Raw genomic sequence first — 19,333 nt, 5'->3', positions numbered from 1 at the left:
CAGCTCCCCACTCCATGGCGGGGGGAGAGGAGCAGGGGAAAGAGTCCCTGTCCAGAGATTGGGCAGCCTCCCTGAGTCCCCCTCCCCACCCCATGGCAGCAGGGGGGGAGAGGGAAGAGCCCCCCCAGCACCAAACAGTGCCCCCCTCCCTGCCCTATAGCAGTGGGGGAGAGGGAGGAGGGGGAAGAGTTGCCCTCAGGGGCCAGGCAGCGCTGTGTGCTGGGATTGCTCCTGACTGTCAGGAAGCCATTGAGGTGGGCAGAGTTCTCCCTCTTCCCCCACCCCCCGAGCCCTGCAGGCCAAGGCTGGGGTTTAAACCCCTCCTCAGTCTTACTCAGGCCTGCCTGGGCCTGGCCATGCCTCCCCTCTCCCAGCTCAGCTTCCCTGTGGAAGGGAAGGGAGGGCTGCTCTAGTGCCCTTGGGCTTCTGGCCTGAGCCACTGCAGCCATGTGTCCACATTTCTGAAATGAAAAGATAAAATCTATCCACTTGCAACCTGGTTCAATCTCTGCAGGCTACACTAACCTGCAAAGATTGAATCAATTCAGGCTCAGGCTTTTTGAACATCTGTCCCTAGCTAACTCATAGCCACTTACCTTGATTTTATTGAGGGCCAAGCTACTGCCACATATCACAGTGGAAGAAGAAAATGCACATGGATGAATACCACAGAGCAGCTGTGCAAACCTCAGCCTTTTTTACCGTGCAGTTATTTGTTCATGTATCACTGCGTTAAATATGAGGATTGTTCCATTTTATGGGGCAGGTAATGAAGTTGAGCTGGATTTCTTTAACTAGCTCCTTACCTTTCCCTGAGGAAACAAGTAGAGCTTTACAGAGGGTGCAGATAGCAGCAGTTGACCCATTTGGGACAGGAGGAGAAGCAACACTTGGAGCAACTGTCACAATAGGCACATTTATTTGTGCTGTCCATTCAGGTTTCTACTTCAATGGATACAATTTTTCATGGAGTTGCTTGCCTTGCCAATGTGTGTAACATTTTACCTTTGGGGGTGCTCAGGAGCTATCCATCTCTTATCACAACCTGTTTTCTCATCTGCTGTTATGTAGACTTCCTCTAATATTTAAGACTTTACCAATATCCCACAAGAGGGAAGCATGATGGGCTGGACCAACTGCATGGTTAAACAGCATGGAGTGAGCATGTCATTTAGAACAGAGGTCACAGTAACACCTGTGCTTTTACGTTTGCACCAAGCCATGAAAAAATTTCCTGTTCTAGTATTTTTAACAACTGTACTTTTATCCCTTAGAGAACATTATAAATTACATTCCCCATTGAGTGAAAGATGATGCTTTGTTCCAAAAACATGCTATGTTCTGATATGTTACTCATGAATATGGAAGGGTTTACCAGGGCATGCAAACAGTACTTAAGGAACTCAATCATCTTAGCTAGATATGTTAAAGGCTAAATAATTATTCATAACAGTTCATTAACATAATGGTGGCCATAAGCAAATTACTGGGAATGCTTCTAAGAAGACTCAGATGTAGAAAAATGGCCCTATTTTTAAAGGAATTAGATTTTTTTTTTAAACTGTATCTTTAAATGCCATGGAGCATTAAATAAAATGACATAGTAATTTTCTCACAAGCAACTTTTTAACTAATACAACTTATATATGAGCAAGCTTATTTAAGCTAGGAAAGTTAAATCACTTGTTCCCTATACAGATGGTGTGTTAAACAAGGTCAGTTACTCTACTTATCATTCCTAAGGATTATTCCTAAGGAATGGTAAGTATAAAAGCAGAATATTTTTTTCAGTAGCAAGGTCTCAGTCCTGAACTGAATGCAGACCCTCACTGACCTCCAAAGATGTTCTACCGGAGGACAGGGGACCTATGCTAATACGTCCCAATATAGGATCAAGACCTCAGCAACTACTTCCAGATTTCCTAAGATTTAAACATTACTCGAGTCTCTTTAAGTCATAGCAGAGGTAACAAACTTCACAGTTGAAGCTACATTTTTAATGTTCTGAAGACCTTTTGCAAACACAGAAAGGAGGAATTCAAAATTTCTTTTAACTCATCAAAATAAAATCACAACATTTTGTGTGCAATTGCTGTGATTTATTTCACACCTTTATTGTAGGTATTAATTGCTGTTTGCAAAGTCACTGTCTGTAGCCTTTTCTTGCCCTTGGTAACTTTAGCCTCTCATCTTACTTTATAAGACTAGTATGCATGTAAAAAAAATAGCTGCCTTTTGCTATCCTGGAGTCTGCTATTTATTACAGAGCAGCTTAGAGAACAAACAATGGAAATGATAACAAGCACATACAGTTTGCAGATGGGTTCTTTGGATTTGTCAAGAATAAATAGGAACAGAAATATTCAGCTGTATTTGTATGCAATTTTAAAAACGGATGACGCTGTACAATTGTTTTCTTTCTAATATTCCAACACTAAGCCCAGCAGGCTACCTACCATTAAACTAAGCTTATGTTTAGCTTTAAATCATGCAAGTTGTCCCACGCACATCCTTAAAACTCAGTTCCAATACAGTATTTACAATGTGCCCCCACCCCAATATGCATGCACTTGTAATGTGGCCACTGTTTATCCAGTTGACCCAGGTCATCTCATTGTTACTCTTCATGCCATTCCCTCACATCTGCCTGTATTGTCAATGTGTCAGGTCTGGGACCGGGACTATCTTTTTATTATGTATTGTTCAGTGCATGGATCTGTGAGGTGCTGGATTCTCTAGGCACTAATGCAAATCAAACAATAAGGATGCTTTTGGCATGCTACAGCGAGTGCACTGGATTTTGTAAAAAGCTGCAGACTAGTCTTTAAATATCTCCTAACCAGAAATTCAGTATGAGACAAACTCTTATCACTTACATCAATCTCTACAGTTTGAAGAGATTAAGAAACTGGCTTTCACAGCAAATCATCTTAATTATCTGTAGTCTTTACAAGCTCTCCTACCTCAGTCAGGACCCTGAACTATTAGTTAACATCCCCACTAACCGATTTAGTGTTCTGAGTAATAAATAAGTTGCACTGATACTTACTAGGTCTGCTGCATGCTCAATGAAAATGCCATTTCCAAATCTTATTTTCTGAATGATCTCAAGTGGAACCTCTGCTCTCAGTTTGTGTTGTTGATCAACCAGTTGCTGCAAACGTTTATTTGGGAAAACATCTTCTGTACAAATGTAGACAGCTCCTGCAATCAAACAACATGATCTCCAATGTTACACAACGGCTCTCATGCAAACTTACTTTTTTTTCTGTTTTTAACACCACACCCTCAGGTTAGGAAGTATTTTCTCAGAGAAAAACTTCTCACATAATATAAGCACTGTTAAATGGAAGTGCTCTAAGTCCACACTTGCTGGCTCATAGAAGGTATACAACCTCTAGTTTCACAAAACCTTATCTGCAATTTCCTCTAGCCCATAACACTTCTGGAGTGACTGCATAACAGCTGTCTAGCATTTAGGAATAGCCCTGAAAGAACTCGTTGTCAAGATCACGCTGTGCCCCATGAAAAATGCACAATACTGCGTATCATTTACCTTATTCCAGTAACTGATGAATACCGCTGACTATTCTTAACTTTTACAGGTATCAACTTTACAAATGGATGCATGCTTTTGCCGCCCTTTGCACACCAGAAATTGCATCAATCCCTCCCTGAATTTAGACAGAACCCATCTCCCAAACACCCTCTGAATTGCTTTTCCTGAAAACAGTAGTTATTGAATACAAAGGACTATGGTTTCATCATCAGCTAAGGCAAGCTTACTATGAAGGATACATATTTCATATTATTGTTACCTTTCTTGCCTGTATTCTGCAATTCTTTTATACAACTTTATAAACTGACCACTGTTGTCCTCCTGCTTTGCTTATGTCAAGTTGGCTGTGGGACAGGGTTGATTGTGAAGTTTCCGTAAGAGGCTAGACAAGGAATTGTCTGGGTTGTCTGGATAGGCATGATCCTGCCTCAGGCAGGGGGGTGGACCAGATAATCTCCAGAGGTCCCTTCCGGCCCTATTTGCCTATGATTCCATCATGTCAAAAGAGTAGGAAACAAAAGTCTGAAGAATTTCACCTACAACATTGGCTAAAACTCTCTGAAAATAGCAGATACTCATTACAGGCAGCTCCCTGCATATGAGGATTTATCCCCTCTCAATGAAATAGCTCCAGCTGGTACAAAGCACAGCAGCCTGTGTCTCCAAGTACAAGACACCTCAGTGATCCTCACTCGCTCTCCACCCCAGTTTGCAATACAGTCCATCTTCCCAGCCACAAGGACTCCCCCTCCCCGCCTACACACCACAGGAACAATGCGATCGACATTTAATAACAGGGGAGCTCAAGAATGCAGGAGGCAGGCTCTCAGATTCGGGTAGATTTGCAGATTTCAAAACCAGATAGAACCATTTTGCTTCTCTACCCGACTAGGAGTCTGCTGAAGTCAAGGTGGCTGCCGGCCCATTTCGCGTATAGATCACGGGGCCGGCAACCATGTTTGCGGGCCAAGCACAGCAGCCCCTCCACCATGCCTCTGACTGACTGAGGGCCCCCAGTGGTCCTGCTCCTCACCGCTAATTGGCTCTGAGAGCGGTTCGTCATGATGCCCCTTGCCATCATCTGGGGGAGGGGCAGGGTCATATGATGGGCAGCCCTCATAGCCAATCAGCAGCGAGGGGCAGCAGCTGTCCTGCTGGGCCAGCAGCCCCACTCTTCCCTTCCCTGGCTGCAGTGGCCAGAAGGACTCTTGGCTCCCCAGAGGGAGGCAGCATTTTATTTTTGGCAAGTTTTCTTCTTTCAGGGAACCCACCAAAAGCACAGAGCCCGTGCTTTTTCATGAAGCCAGCCTGAAATCACAGTTTCCATGAAAATCACAAAATTGTGATTTCAGTAGATCCCCACACATAACACAGGGCACAGAATTTCATGAGTCTTCCTTAGCAGATGAGCATGACCACACACCTCACTTTGTTCAAAATGAAACTCACTCTCTCAGCTTGTACCCTCCCTCGATACGTTCTTCATTCAGAGATACACATCCCACCAACTCCTTCACATGCATTTTGTTAAAAAAAACATTCCAGTTATTTCTCCGACAATCTGGAAAGCTCCTTATTTTAAAAATGTAGGTGAGAGTAAGTGATAATGGTAAGTATCTAAAATAAAATACCAAAAACAAGAAAAAAACCCCAAAACCTGGAGAGTGCTGTACCGATTTGATATTCAATCTGTTGATATTCAAATACTGTAATATTTGTACCATGCAGTCTAGGAATTGAACGTCTCTTCACAAATGTTTACTTTTGAATAATACAATTGTTTTTGGTCTCATTAAGGCAGAGTTTCAGGGATCATTACATGCCAGACATACTGTTATGTTTCTCGTAGTTAAGTAAATTTTTTAACTCACTTATTTACTAGGAACCAGCTCCCACTGGTCCAGCTATGAAGTGATTTTGAGTTGTACTGCAAAGAAAAGCCCAGTCACTTAAATTACAAATGGCTATTCCTAAAGAAGACAGTAAGTACAGGATAACGCCTTCACCACAGATGCCTCTTTGCATCACTCTAAGTGTCTCCCTAGTTCTCTTCTATGGCAAGATCTTTTAAATTAAGGTGATCTGACTCCAGATTGATCTAGCTTCTTTTTTGTCTGGTGTTTATTCTGTTGCATGTTGTTAATTTGTGCATGGCACCCCAAGCTTCTCATGAGCAGGTGCCTGGAATTGGTCTCATCCCTACGAGTCCCTCACAACCCTAACTGGAGAGCTGGTAGGGTTGGAAGACATTAACAAAATCCCAGGAACATCTCCACAGCTGCCCGACCTCCCCTTTGGGGGGGAACCCCAGAATGTTGAAAGACCAAAACTGTATTCTGCCAATCTCACGAGTTCCTTGAGCAGCAGCTTAAGAAAGATTTCATCAAGGTTGTTGCTCAGCCACTGTCAAAGATCCTTTAACAGCAGGATTCACAGAAGTCACTACCACAATTCACAGTTTAAGGTCAGATGATACTGTTAGATGATCTGTCCTGGCCTTAGCATATCACAGGCCATTAAAACATCACTCACTCAGCCCTGCGTTGAGACCAGCGACTTGTGTTTGACTGAAATATAATCTTCCAGAAAGACCCAGGTAAGCAGCAGGGGTCCAGATAGTCCTGAGAATCGGGGGGTAGCATACGCACCAATTCAAGGCCTTAAATGCCTCTACACCAATGCTTGTAGTATGGGGAATAAGCAGGAGGAACTCACCCTCTGGATACCTAGTTCAAACCCAGACATAGTAGGGCTCACAGAAACCTGGTGGGATTCATCCCATGACTGGGCGGTTAACATTAGGGGCTACAGACTATACAGGTGGGACAGAACAGGGAGGAAAGGCGGGGGTGTGGCGCTCTATGTCAAAGAGCAATACACATCCTCAACTAGCAGGATGGGGCCAGAGGAGGACCAAGCTGAAGAGCTCTGGGTCAGGATACAGGGGGGTTGTGGGGAAAGGGACTTAATGGTGGGGGTCTACTACAGACCTCCCAACCAAGGGGAGGAGATGGATGACAAATTCTCGGGTCAGTTTGCACAGGCACTTAAGGCAAGGGATGTAGTTGTCATGGGCGATCTAAATTACCCAGATATCTGCTGGGAGGAACAGTCAGCCAGGTCTGACCGCTCACGGAGGTCCCTTGCTGAAATACAGGACCTCCACTTAACCCAGGAGATGCAGTCCCACCAGGGGAATTGCCCTGCTGGACCTGGTCCTGGCCACAGGCGATGACCTGGTGAGGGGACTCCAGGTCCCCAACCACCTGGGTGATAGCAATCATCGCTTGCTGGAATTTACCATCCAGCGCAGGGTGTCAAGGGCCTGCAGCAAGGCAGTAGCCTTAGACTTTAAGAGGGCCAACTTCAATGAGCTGAGGAGATTAGTGGGGGAGGCACTGGGGTCCTGGAGAGTAGGGGAACTGGGTGCCCAAGATGAGTGATCGTTCCTTAAGGAGACGATACTCAGAGCCCAAGGGGTGACAATCCCAACAAGAAGCAAAGGGGGCAAGAGTGCCCAAAAGCCCCCCTGGCTCACCAGGGGCATTCATGAATGCCTGATTGCCAAAAACAAGGTGTACACCCAGTGGAAGGGAGGGGCTATCACCAAAGAGGAGTATACCTCCACCGCTCGGGTCTGTAGGGGGGCTGTTAGAAAAGCTAAGGGAGATACAGAACTAGGGCTAGCATCAAGGATCAAAAAAAGCCCTTTTTTAAATACATAGGGAGCATGAAGAAGGCCCCGGATAATGTGGGGCCCCTGCAGGATATGCTCAGCAATCTGGTGGTTGCACCAAAGGAGAAAGCAGACCTCTTTAACAATTTCTTTGCCTCTATTTTCTTGTGCAGGTACCAGGACTCCCTTACCGAGATTCAGGATGGACTCAGGAGAAACTCCACCAGGCCTAGGGTCAGGGAGGACCGAGTTAGAGAACTTCTGGAGGAGCTGGACACGTTCAAATCAGCAGGTCCAGATGCTCTCCACCCCAGGGTGTTGAGGGAATTGGCAGGGGTTATTGCGGGGCCCCTGGCACGGCTTTACGAGCACTCGTGGTGCTCTGGCCAAGTGCCAGACGACGGGAGGAAGGCCAATGTAGTCCCCATCTTTAAAAGAGGGAAGAGGGAGGACCCGGGCAATTATAGGCACGTTAGTCTTACTTCAGTCCTGGGGAAGCTCTTTGAGAAGATTATCAAGGAGCACATCTGTGATGGCCAGCAGTGGGGATGATGCTCAAGGGCAACCAGCACGGTTTCATTAGGGGCAGGTCCTGTCAGACGAACCTCATTGCCTTCTACGATCAGGTCACAAAATCACTGGATGCAGGTCTCACGGTGGATGTAGTCTTTCTCGACTTCAGGAAGGCCTTTGACACTGTCTCCCACCCCATTCTCATTAAAAAGCTAGGCGACTGGCATTGATGCGTATACAGTCAGACAGATTACAAATTGGCAAAGGGGTTGTACTCAGAGACTGGTGGTGGATGGGTCATATTTGACCTGGAGGGAAGTGGGCAGTGGGGTCCCCCAGGGCTCAGTCCTTGGGCCCCGCACCATTCAATTTCTTTATTAGTGATTTGGACGATGGGGTGAAGAGCAGCCTGTTTAAATTCGCAGACAACACCAAGATTTGGGGTGAGGTAGGCATGCTAGAAGGGAAGGAAAGATTACAGCAGGACCTGGACAGGTTATAGGGGTGGGCAAATGAAGATAGGATGGGATTCAATACTGACAAGTGCAGGGTGCTGCACTTGGGCAGTAGGAACCAGCAGCATACCTATAGGTTGGGGAACTCCCTTCTCATCAGTGCAGAGGCAGAAAAGAATCTTGTAGTCATCATTGATGCCAAAATGAACATGGGCCAACAATGTGAGAAAACGGTCAGTAGGGCTAACTGTACCTTGTCCTGCATCCACAGATGCACCTCAAGCAGGTCCAAGGAGGTGATCCTCCCGCTCTATGTGACACTGGTCAGGCTGCAGTTGGAGTACTGCATCCAGTTCTGGGCACCACACTTCAGGAGGGATGTGGACAGCATTGAGAAGGTCCAGAGGAGGGCTACTCACATGATCTGGGGACAGCAGGGCAGACCCTATGAGGAGAGGCTACAGGACCTTAACCTGTTCAGCCTTCGCAAGAGAAGGCTGAGGGGGGACCTGGTGGCCATCTATAAACTTACTAGGGGGGGACCAGCAGGGTTTGGGAGAGACCTTGTTCCCCCGAGCACCTCCCGGAGTAACAAGGAATAACAGCCATAAGTTGCTAGAGAGTAGGTTCGGACTAGACATTAGAAGACACTACTTCACAGTCAGGGCGGCTAGGATCTGGAACCAACTTTCAAGGGAAGTGGTGATGGCTCCTACCCTGGGGGTCTTTAAGGGGAGGCTTGACATTTACCTAGCTGGGGTCATCTGAGCCCAGTTTTCTCTCCTGCCCAGGGCAGGGGGTCGGACTAGAGGATCTACAAGGTCCCTTCCGACCCTACATCTATGAATCTATGACAATTAAGAGATGGAGAATCCCTACTTTCTTGGTAGTTTTCTCCAATGGTTAGTGAGCTAACCTGTTAAAACGTGGGCCACATTTCTAGCTAGAATTTGTTGGTCTTCAACATCCAACTGCTGGTTTTTGTTACATCTTTCTTGCCTGGATTAAAAAGCCCTTAGCATGCAGTCTTTACGCACTGTAACAGTTTCACTTGTCACTCTTCCTGTCTGCTCTACTAAAGAGACTGGGTTGTGTGCGTCTCTCTCACTGCCAGGCATCTTTATGGACCCTCAGTTTTGTGTCCCTTTCCTGCACTCTCTCCAAATTTTTCAACATCCTTTTTAAAACACGTCTTTTTAGCAGCAGAATCACACTGGAAGTAGAAAAGAAGAAGGAAATTATTTGACCTCTACTTGTAGCACAAGACAAGATACCAGAATATTGCATATAGTTCTGCTGTCCATATTTTAAAGATTCACTTTACATAACTGCCCTGTCAAGATACACCAATCTGTACAAGAAACACCAATCTATTATCCTTCAGTTATACCAGCAATGAATTTATATTTACAGCTAGATTACTGATGAAAATATTGTATTATCTTGGGCCTAGTATTGATCCCTGCAAAACTCAACAATCATCCTTATTCCATAATTCCCTGTTGACAATTATAGTAGTAAGGGCTAACTCCTTTCCTAAGGGCTGACATGATCACATCAATAAGAAGCCATCAGTCATCTTTGTGTGCATGTTAGTTGTTGCACTAAAGCCCTTTTGAGAGCAAGAAGTCTCCCTGCCCTTTTCTGAGCTATGAAATAGCACAACAATCACTTTTTGATGTTTGTCATTTAGCTGGTTTATAATCAATTTAATGGATGCTTCTTTGATGTTGTATAGCTCTTATTTTAATCAGAATGTCATGTGTGGTCATTAAGTCAGTAGAAGGCAGTTGCCTTTGACAAATTTATGATCTCAAAGTACAGTAATAAATCAGGCTTGTTTGACACAGTATGTTTTCCATAAAATTCTACTGACTTCATTAGTTCTATTCATTTATTCATGATTAGGAAATGAATTCCTAATTAGCTTTTCTATTCATTTTGTCCAGGATTTGTGGGCTTACCTATACCTAGCTTATCAGGATGGTGAGAGAGAAAGATGAAGTGCTGCTGAGGAAAGATGTGAAGAACTGGCTGTTGCATACTCCCAGATTATTTCTGTCCATTATGTTCCAGGAGCAATGAATAATTTCAGGCCAGGTTTTCAGCATTTTCTTGAGGTACACCAATACATTCATCCCATATCAGATCAGCACTGATATAAGGAAAATTGACAGCATCGGCAATTGGCTTTTTTTGGCTGATATGGCTGACAATGTTGCTCATAAATGCCCTGTGCATGTGCAGTCGCAGTGCAACAAGCAGGCAGCCAGGAGTGCAGCCTAGCAGCGTGAAGAGCAATGTCCGGCTGGTAAGTCTGTTGTGGGGGAAGGATGGGGCGAGGGAAGGGGTGTGGGGGTGCAGATTGAGGCCCCTGCGGTGAGAGAGGGAATGAGGCTAGGCCGGGCTGCACTTGCGGCAGGCAGCGGCGGTGCTGTGGGGGAGGCTACAGTTAATTTTGGGGTGGCTGCAGCCCCCTACATAGCTCCCCTCCCAGCACCGCTGCCACCCACCCCAAGAACAGCCTGGCCCAGCCCCTGCTGGGAAGAGCCCAGCACAGCGCCAGCCTACAGTGGCAGCCCACCCTCGCCTCAGGTGCAGATCTGGGTGGTACACGCCCCCCATGACTTCCCGGGGTGCACATCATGGGGGGAGCAGCCTCCCCCTCTTTGTGCCCCCCAGACAAGCTGCTTGTGGCTCGGTCCCGTGCCGTGCCCCCCCGCCCCGGCTGGGCAGTGTCTGCCCGTGCCCCTGCCCCAGCCCCACTCTCTCCTTCACAGCGGGGGCTTTAATCTGCCCCCTCCCCACACTCCTTCCCTTCTCCCCACCTCCTCCCCCACATCAGACTTACCAGCCAGACACTGCTCCCCAAACTGCTGGGCTTCCATATCAGCATACGGATTGGTATCAACCGAAGTGGCTCGTTAAAAGTCAATCATTGGTATTGGCCCAAAAAATCTCTATCGGTACACCCCTAGCATTTTCCCCACTTCTGTTTGAGTGGGTGCAATTTTGAGTTCACAAACAGTAGATAGCAGTCATGTTATTTTGAGATCTGACTGAATCCACTGGTAAGACTTGCACATACAAAACTGAACCCACACAATAAAGAAAATAATCAGAATAAAGATGCTTTTGAAAAGAAATCCCCACACACTTGAATCTATTTTGATGGACTTTGTAGTTATAGCAACATCCATAACATGATAGAGACTGTCCAGATACATAAAAGTCCCAGAGAATCTGAATCATAAGGAAACAAACAAGGGTAGGAGACAATAGTAATCACTTTCCCTGGTTGCTTCTCAACATGCCCTTTGCTATTTAGGGAGGCAAAATTCTTTGGGTAGATGTGATATCTTTTATTAGACTAACTAAATAGTTGGAAAAAAGTTCTTTGCAAGCTTTCGGGCACAAACATCCTTTGTCAGGCATAGGGAGACTCATGAATACTTGTGTCTTAAAGCTTGCAAAGAATTTTTTTCCAACTATTTAGTTGGTTTAATAAAAGATATTATATTTAGTCAAAGAACCTTGCCTGCCTATGTCCTTAGACCAACATGGCTACAATCAGTAATTTTCTGCTATTTAACTCATTTAATCATTTTCGTATTGGATATGGAGTAGGCGTAGGAAATAGAAGTCAGAAGCTTTATGGAGTTTTCCAGGGAAAGGAGCTTCAAAGAGCTTCAAGAAGCCTAAGAACAATGTTTGTTCATACGGTCAGGACATGTCAGTAAGAGAAAACCCAGGCTGTTGTGGTACAAATTCATAGCTTTAAATCAGTTGGGTATTCTGCAAAGTTGTCTTTATCCTTCTGAAATGCAGCCTCTTTATTCCAATGTGGTTACTGTATCTCACAGTAATGAAAGCTATGCTAACCTGTGCTGAAAACATCTTAAGGCGAGAACATTTTTAGAAGAACAAACATCCTAGATTTTTCAGCTACCGTTCATATTTTCAGCTGATTAGCACAGAACTGCCTAACTCTGTAAGACAAGGATTAGCTTTACCATGAATATTGGCTTACAGAGAGAACATCTGCTTTTTAAAATTAGACTTGCCTTAAGCAATGTGTCCTTTGTACTATCTACAGTTGTCTGACAGAGAGGGATGTTTGTGTTTGAGGAGATTCAAATGAGAAATTTTACCCTTGAGACAATAACTAGATCTGTGATTCTCAAACTCTGTAAGCTCAAGGCACCCCTCATTACACTTGAGGCACCCCTCAGAAAATACCAGCTCTTAGTTTTCACACATTTTGACTACAAAAAGAGAGGAATTCTTATGTTAAAAAAACAACTCAGAAAGACCACAGCAGTGCAGAATGTTTTTAACACTATGAATTCATATTTGAAACCTCTGGGTTTATCTTGCAAATCACGTTTGCACACCTAACAGTGCGAACAGTGTGGCACTTGAGGGCACCCCTGAAAAGATCTCAAGGCACCCCAGGGTGCTGTGACAACCTGGCTAAGAATCACTGAACTAGATCAAACCACATTAACAAACCATTTTACTTCAATCCAGAGCCATTTCTCTGCCCGACAATATACTACAACAAAGGGGAACAAGACTCTCACTGAGAACACCACATTTCCTATTGCTTTGTCAGTTCATCCAGGGAGATTAATTTAGTTTGGAAAAATGAAATAAGACAAAAAACTTTATAGGGAAAGGTATCCAGGTACAGCTGTTATGGCTAAAACAATTCCTCAGACAGAAATTCAACCTTTCAGACATGGAAGTTATAAAACAGTAATAAAGTGCAGAAGCTGTAAGAGTACAGCTACATGTAATCAAAATAATAAAAGCAAACAGCACCAATTCTGGACACCACAAACCAATAATTTGAGCACAGAGTTCCATGGAAGTTTAATACCATCCACCAGCACAAGTTCATTATTATCTGTTACTTGTGCAAAGTTGTATCATGTGGAAGCCAGGGGACTCTATCTTGGAATATATTCAGACAAGTCCTATTAGCCAGCAGCCGGGGCAAGAAAAATCTGGTCCTGAGAGGTGTTATTATTTATTGCCCACTGACCTGGATATAAAACTCCTGAGTGATTCTTCACATTCCACCTGTTTTTGAAAAAACATAGCACGTTGCCTAAGGTTCAACAGCAGAGGGTGGTATCTGTTCAGGTTTCCTAATTGTATTGGTAGCATTTTAATCAAGAAAAAAAGACATATAAGGATTAGTTCCCTTTCAAAATTATAACTGTAACCCCTTGCAACAGGGAGTGTGGGTGTATGGCTGTGGTGACTTAGTTTCCCCAACAATATATCAGTTTAACAGGAGGGTACACACCAGAATATTTTATTCACTCTCCTAAGCATCAGACCAGCATTCTGCAATTCAATCCACCAGCCCAGCACAGAAACCAGATAACACCATTAGTCCTCTTAACAATGCAACTTAAAACCCCAACACCAAACAGTCTCCCAAGGACCCCTGGGGGTGATAATCTTCACTTTGTGCACAGCTAAGCTGCCCCAGGGACAAGAGCTTGCACTTCACAATCCTACTGAAAGCACTAACTTCTGCAGCCTTTTAAGTGCAACCCACTCAGGTCCTGCTCTGTAGCAACAGTTAGTTTTTCTCTTTGCTGGGGTCTCCTCTGTGGGAAAGTCAATCCTTTCCCCAGCTGTAGTCAGACCAGGCTCTTCCACAATCTCCCTGGTACTTTGGAGCATGTGCTTGGAGTATAGCAGGGAGCAAGGCCTCTCCCCTGCTCCAACCATGCTGGTTCTGGACAAAATGGCCCTCGCATTTGCAGCTTCTTTTCCATTTCCCCTCTTACTAGTCCTCAAAGCAGCCTTGGGGCTCTAGTTCACCCCACTGGCCCATTTTTAATTTTTGCTGGCTTTTTGTAGCCCTGCCTAATCCCTCTCCTATTGACTGGTGACAACCTCCTGCCAGGTCCCAAGGCAGGGTGCAGCTGTAGTTCAACTTAGCTCCCTGGATCTGGTTTTCCTGGGCCTGGAGTGGTCCCATACCTCTCTGCTTAACCCTTTGCAACCCAGGGGCAAGAGCTATATAATTAGGGTGGCCACTGGCGCATCTCCAGAATACAGGTTTCCCTCGATTTATGTGGGTATTTTATATGCACATTTGCTCTTATGCGATGAGCATATTTGGACCCATAATTCATTATATGCAAGGTAAATTTGCTCTTAAGCAATCAGAATAGATGCTCCGCCCCGAAGCAGGTAAGTCTGTGTGGGGAGGGGAAAGGGCTGTGGCCCCACTCAACCCAGCCCTGGCTGCAGTGGCCCCGGGAGCAGCCGGCATCAGCTGCCAGCAGCCACTGGGCTTCACCGTGCTCTGCCTGACCCCCCACAGCTGGGCTCACCCCAGCTCCGTGCCATGGTGCAGGCAGCTGGTGTCGGCTGCTCCTAGGGTCACTCCAGCACAGGCTGGGGTGAGTGTAGACAAGTGGAGCCCTGGCTGGTGCAGGACACAGCACTCACCCCAGCCTCAGCTGCAGTGGCCCCGGGAGCAGCCGACACCAGCTGCCTGCACCAGGGCACAGAACAGCCCCGGAGCAGAGATGAGTGGGGACAGGTGGAGCGTGGTGCAGCCCAGCAGCTGGTGTCAGCTGCTCCTGGGGCCGCCACAGCTGGGGCTGGGGCAAGCGCCGCTCTGTTCCCTTTGCTTGCTGCCTTGTGCAGCCCTGGAAGCAGCACCCCTCCCCTGCCCCTTCCCCAGTCCCAGTCTCACTCCCTCCCTCCCCACCATGGAAACCTTTCCCTATTTGTTACATTGTAAAGTGGGTTTGCTTTATGCAAATTCAATTTATGCACCATTCTCCAGGAACATATGTACAGCATAACTCAAGGGAAACCTGAACAGCCCATCCCCTTGGAGAGAGGCAGGACCACTGCCTTCTTGCCCCATCAGCAGCAAGGGGTGGAGCCATTGGGCCCCTAAGTCAATCAGAAGCAAGAGGCGGGGCCACAACATAGAGCTTGACATCAAGCTAGACATCAAGAGGTGCTACTTCACTGTCAGGGCGGCTAGGATATGGAACCAACTTCCAAGAGAGGTGGTGCTGGCTCCTACCCTGGGGCTCTTTAAAAGCAGGCTGAATGAACACCTTGCCAGGGTCATTTGACCCCAGTACTCTTTCCTGTCATGGCAGGGGGTCGGACTTGATGATCTGCTCAGGTCCCTTCCAACCCTACCAACTATGAAACTATGACAAAAAGACTGCTATTTTGTCCATTAGCTCAAAGCTGATGAATGCAAAGCATCCTGTAAAATGGGGGAGAGGAAGTGCTAGCATACACAGCAAATTTGTGAGCCTTGCAGCTCAGCCAGCAGGAAGCCTTGCCTTGCCCCCCCTGCATCGTGGTTTCACATATCCCACATCTCTGCTGTTCTCCGCAGACCGTCCAGCCTTAAGAGAACGTGGCACAGCAGGTATGAGGCTCGAGCACCCCTTCCCTCCATTGGGATCTTGTTCCACTGCAGTCAAACTCTATGGTTGGGAGCCAGGGGCGCTCACCGCACACGGACCTCAACTCCTCCTGCATCAGCCTTCAGTTGACACTGGGTAGGGACAGGCACCAGGCACCCAGGAATCTGCCTTGGCCACATCCTGGTCAGAGCTGGGTTGAGTGGGGTCAATGGGCTTTGGATGTCTGTGGCAGTGTAGCCAGCTGCTCGACGGGACCTTCCCTTCCTTCCAAGAGACAGACAGGTTTCCCTGTCCCAGAGGAAAAATAATGAGCTGACCCAGCTGCTCAGGAGCCTGGAAGCCCCTCTCCCTAAAGCTTCACCTCCGCACATAGCAGGGACACCCTGGGCTGCTCTCTGGGTGCACAGATGGTGATAAAAGCCTCCCCCCAGTCCCACTGGTGTTCCAGCAGATACAAATGCAGTGCTCTACCTGCCTGTTCTCAAAGCCGTTACTTTGTGCTGAGGCAGCACAGGTGTGTGCAGACCAAGTGTCCAGCTCTGGTAGCTCAGCCACCCCCGGGGCCCAGGCCCACCCATACACACACAGCTCAGGGTCAGGGAGCTCAGGCATGCAACAGCGCCTTGGCGCTCACTGTGCCCGCACATGCGCTGCAGCCACAGCTCCTCGCACAGGCGCAGAGCGACCAGCCTCTGGAATCCACCTCCCTGGCTGGGAACCCTGTTCCTCCTGGCTGTGCACTGCCCTACCTCTAGGCACTGCCACCAGCATGGCGAGGACAAGTGATTGACATACATTTCCACCAATGAACTGAAAAACAGGACTTTTTGCAGCCCATTTCTCATTCAGGAACAGATGGGGGACAAAGGGTTTGAAAACAGGATAGTCTGGTATAGAATAGAACCAATGGCCACCCTATATATAATACATTAAAGCAAACAAGTCCTGGTGAGCAGCTTGACATCTCCTCCCACACTTTATTTGGAAATACCACTAAAGTGCAGAAAAAAAGTCTTCCAGGCTGCCACTCTGCTATGTTTCTCCTCTGACACCAGTAAACCAATCTAAACAAGTATGCAAGTGCATACCTGGCTCAATCATACTTGTGCATTCCCTAAAGTGAATGTACAGGATTGAAAGTAGTATCAAGATAAAAGGACACTTAATATTTATGTTCTGCTCAGATGCACTGCTTTTTAAGCAGCAGTGGAGTGGTTTATTCCTGAACTGCAAAGCAACAGAGCAAAGGGGAGTCCTTTCCTTTGTTTTGATTTCAAGCCAGTTGTTGGATACTGAAGAGACGGTAGCACATAAACAGCTCTCTCTCAATCCTTCTGTATTTTTATTTCAACTTTAGCCACACTGCTTACTACAGTAATACCATATTTACTTGAATACAAGACAACCTTGATTATATATATTATAAATTTGTTGTACTTTTCCAGGTACAGAATCTAATTATTAGAGGTTTGCTTTGAATTTGTCCCCCTTCCACTGCTACAGCAGGGAAAATAAATCTGGGGGGTCAGGTAGCCACCTTGTCCTCTGCCCCCCAACTTCTTTCCCCTACAGTCCCTTCTCCCTTTCCTTACCATCAGACCCTGCTCTCCCTGAGCACATGGAAGTGACAAGCAAATCTGAAAACACTAACCTAGACATAAATATACCTGTAGGAAATTGCACATATTGGAAATTACTACAGGTACCCATAGACTTAGTTCGTCCAGAATTGATGTAGTTTACCTCTTTCAAAACTGCTGCAAGTTTTAGCACAGGTACCCCATAAACAAACTTTTAAGCAGCACTTTCATGCCTACAAACTACGCATGACATTAGTCCAAAGCCAAAAGGCTCATGATTTAATATGTAGTTGATAAGGCTGGGCCTTAGCAGAGACAACAGTTTCAAGCCATGGTGACCCCACAGCTCAGCACTGCTCAGCATGTACATGTACTCCAGATAGGCCCCACAAATAATCCATGTACTGATTATCCCCCCATTCTTAACTGGTGTTCTTGTCACAAGTCCTGGGATCTTCCAAAAATGTGTATATAGATGAGGCACAGGGCAACCTAGCCTGGCCCCATTTCTGGAGGGGTAGAGGCCACACTTATGATATGTGACAGGCTGAGAGAGGGGGCAATAGAGGGATTCTGTCCCTCTTTGGGCCCTGCTTGGTGATGTTTGCCAGACATTTGAGGCTGGTTAAAAACAGGACTCACTGAAAATGGGAAAGAAAAGTGCAGTTCAACTGTGGGAGTGAAGAGGAAGTCAAAATATATTCAATGTAGTAGCTCATTATAACCCGAAACAGAGTCAGCACTGATGGGACTGAGTGCAATGGGCACTAGCAAGGGTCTTATTCAGATGGGCTGCACTAACCTAGCCTTGCTTTGGCACTCTGGGAAAAAATTGCCTGTTTTGGTTTTGGTGGGGCTTTTTGTAGGTTTTTTTTTAAGGGCCACACAAAAAAAGAAGTTTCTATCAGTATGTTTGGCCCACATGAGCTATAGGTTTTATAGTCATGCTCAGTGCTGCCTGCATTTAATTAACTTAAGAGTTGGTTTCCATTACTGAGCACACGTTGCTTTTGGCAGCAGTTTAATGACAAAGTATTTAGTGAGGCTTCCTTATATGCAACTGTAAGGCTTCCCCCCCTCCTTTTGTTGCTTGGGGGAAAAAACCTTGTTTTACATTTGAATAAATGCAGTACTACATTAATTTTCACATGGAACATACACCTCCATATATTACAAATATTTTAGGCTGTTTGGAGTGGAGCTATAAAATTAAGAGAGACAAGTGACTTCGACAAATAACTCAATAGTGAAAATAAGTCCTTCCCTCCATTCTAGTTGTGGTCAAATACAAGAGTGGTGTGCGTGGTATCAGAATCTAAACAGAACACAAGACTACTAGAACAACATTACTGCACGGGGAAAAAACCACTTGGTACATGACCTCACCATTACGCTGAGGCTCTCCTCACTTTTAAGAGACACTGAAATTAGCATTTTAGTTTTTGTGGTTTTGAACAGAGACTGTTCCAATAAAAGCATTTTTCCACACAACCAACAGAATGGCATGTTTCCACTGGACACCTGAGTATCTTTATACTCCACAACAGCCAGGTGTAAGTATCTAGAACACTGATTCTCAATTAGGATACTGCAAGATCCTTTTAAGACTGCTGTGTACTCAATATTAGTACTGTTAGGTGTGCACTGATTCACTAAATAAATGCAGAGCCTTCAAACAAGAAATCATAGTGTCCACAACATTGAGATCTGCTGTGAACTTTCCGAGTTCTTTGCAACAGAAGATTGCTCTATTTCCTTTTTTGGACTATGAAGAAGAGAAAGCTAAGAGCTGGCATTTTCTGGAGGAATGTTTCTAGTCCGAAAAGGCTGAGAACCACTGATCTAGAAGTAAACTTCAAACTCCAGTCTATCTGCGTTTATGATGATGAAGATGATATATATGTTGCTCTACAATATTAAACACATTTCTAAAGGCTATAACAAAAAAGGAATTATATAAATGGGCTATTTAAGACTGTGGGGAGTATCTACCTGGCAGATACTCCTTGCAGCCTGTGGTTTAAACACAAACATGCATATGCACACAAACAAATCCTGCAGAATAATGGTACACTATCCCCAGTCAGTAGAGGCGCACCAATATAAATAAAATTCATGTTCTT

At 45.7% G+C, this 19,333-nt stretch overlaps 1 protein-coding gene across 1 annotated transcript in view; it reads right to left on the bottom strand.

Moving 5' to 3' along the window:
* XRCC3 (X-ray repair cross complementing 3) overlaps positions 1-19,333 on the bottom strand; it is a 49,029-nt gene that overhangs the window by 12,128 nt on the left and 17,568 nt on the right. Inside the window, exon 6 of the mRNA XM_019518502.1 lies at positions 3,050-3,204. Coding sequence (XP_019374047.1) covers positions 3,050-3,204 — 155 coding nt within the window. The remainder of the gene's footprint in view (positions 1-3,049; positions 3,205-19,333) is intronic.

The sequence above is a fragment of the Gavialis gangeticus genome, unplaced genomic scaffold (assembly GCF_001723915.1).
Source record: "Gavialis gangeticus isolate Ggan-Ray unplaced genomic scaffold, GavGan_comp1, whole genome shotgun sequence".
NCBI classification, from domain to species: Eukaryota; Metazoa; Chordata; order Crocodylia; family Gavialidae; genus Gavialis; species Gavialis gangeticus.
This window is presented reverse-complemented; position numbering and strand designations above follow the sequence as displayed.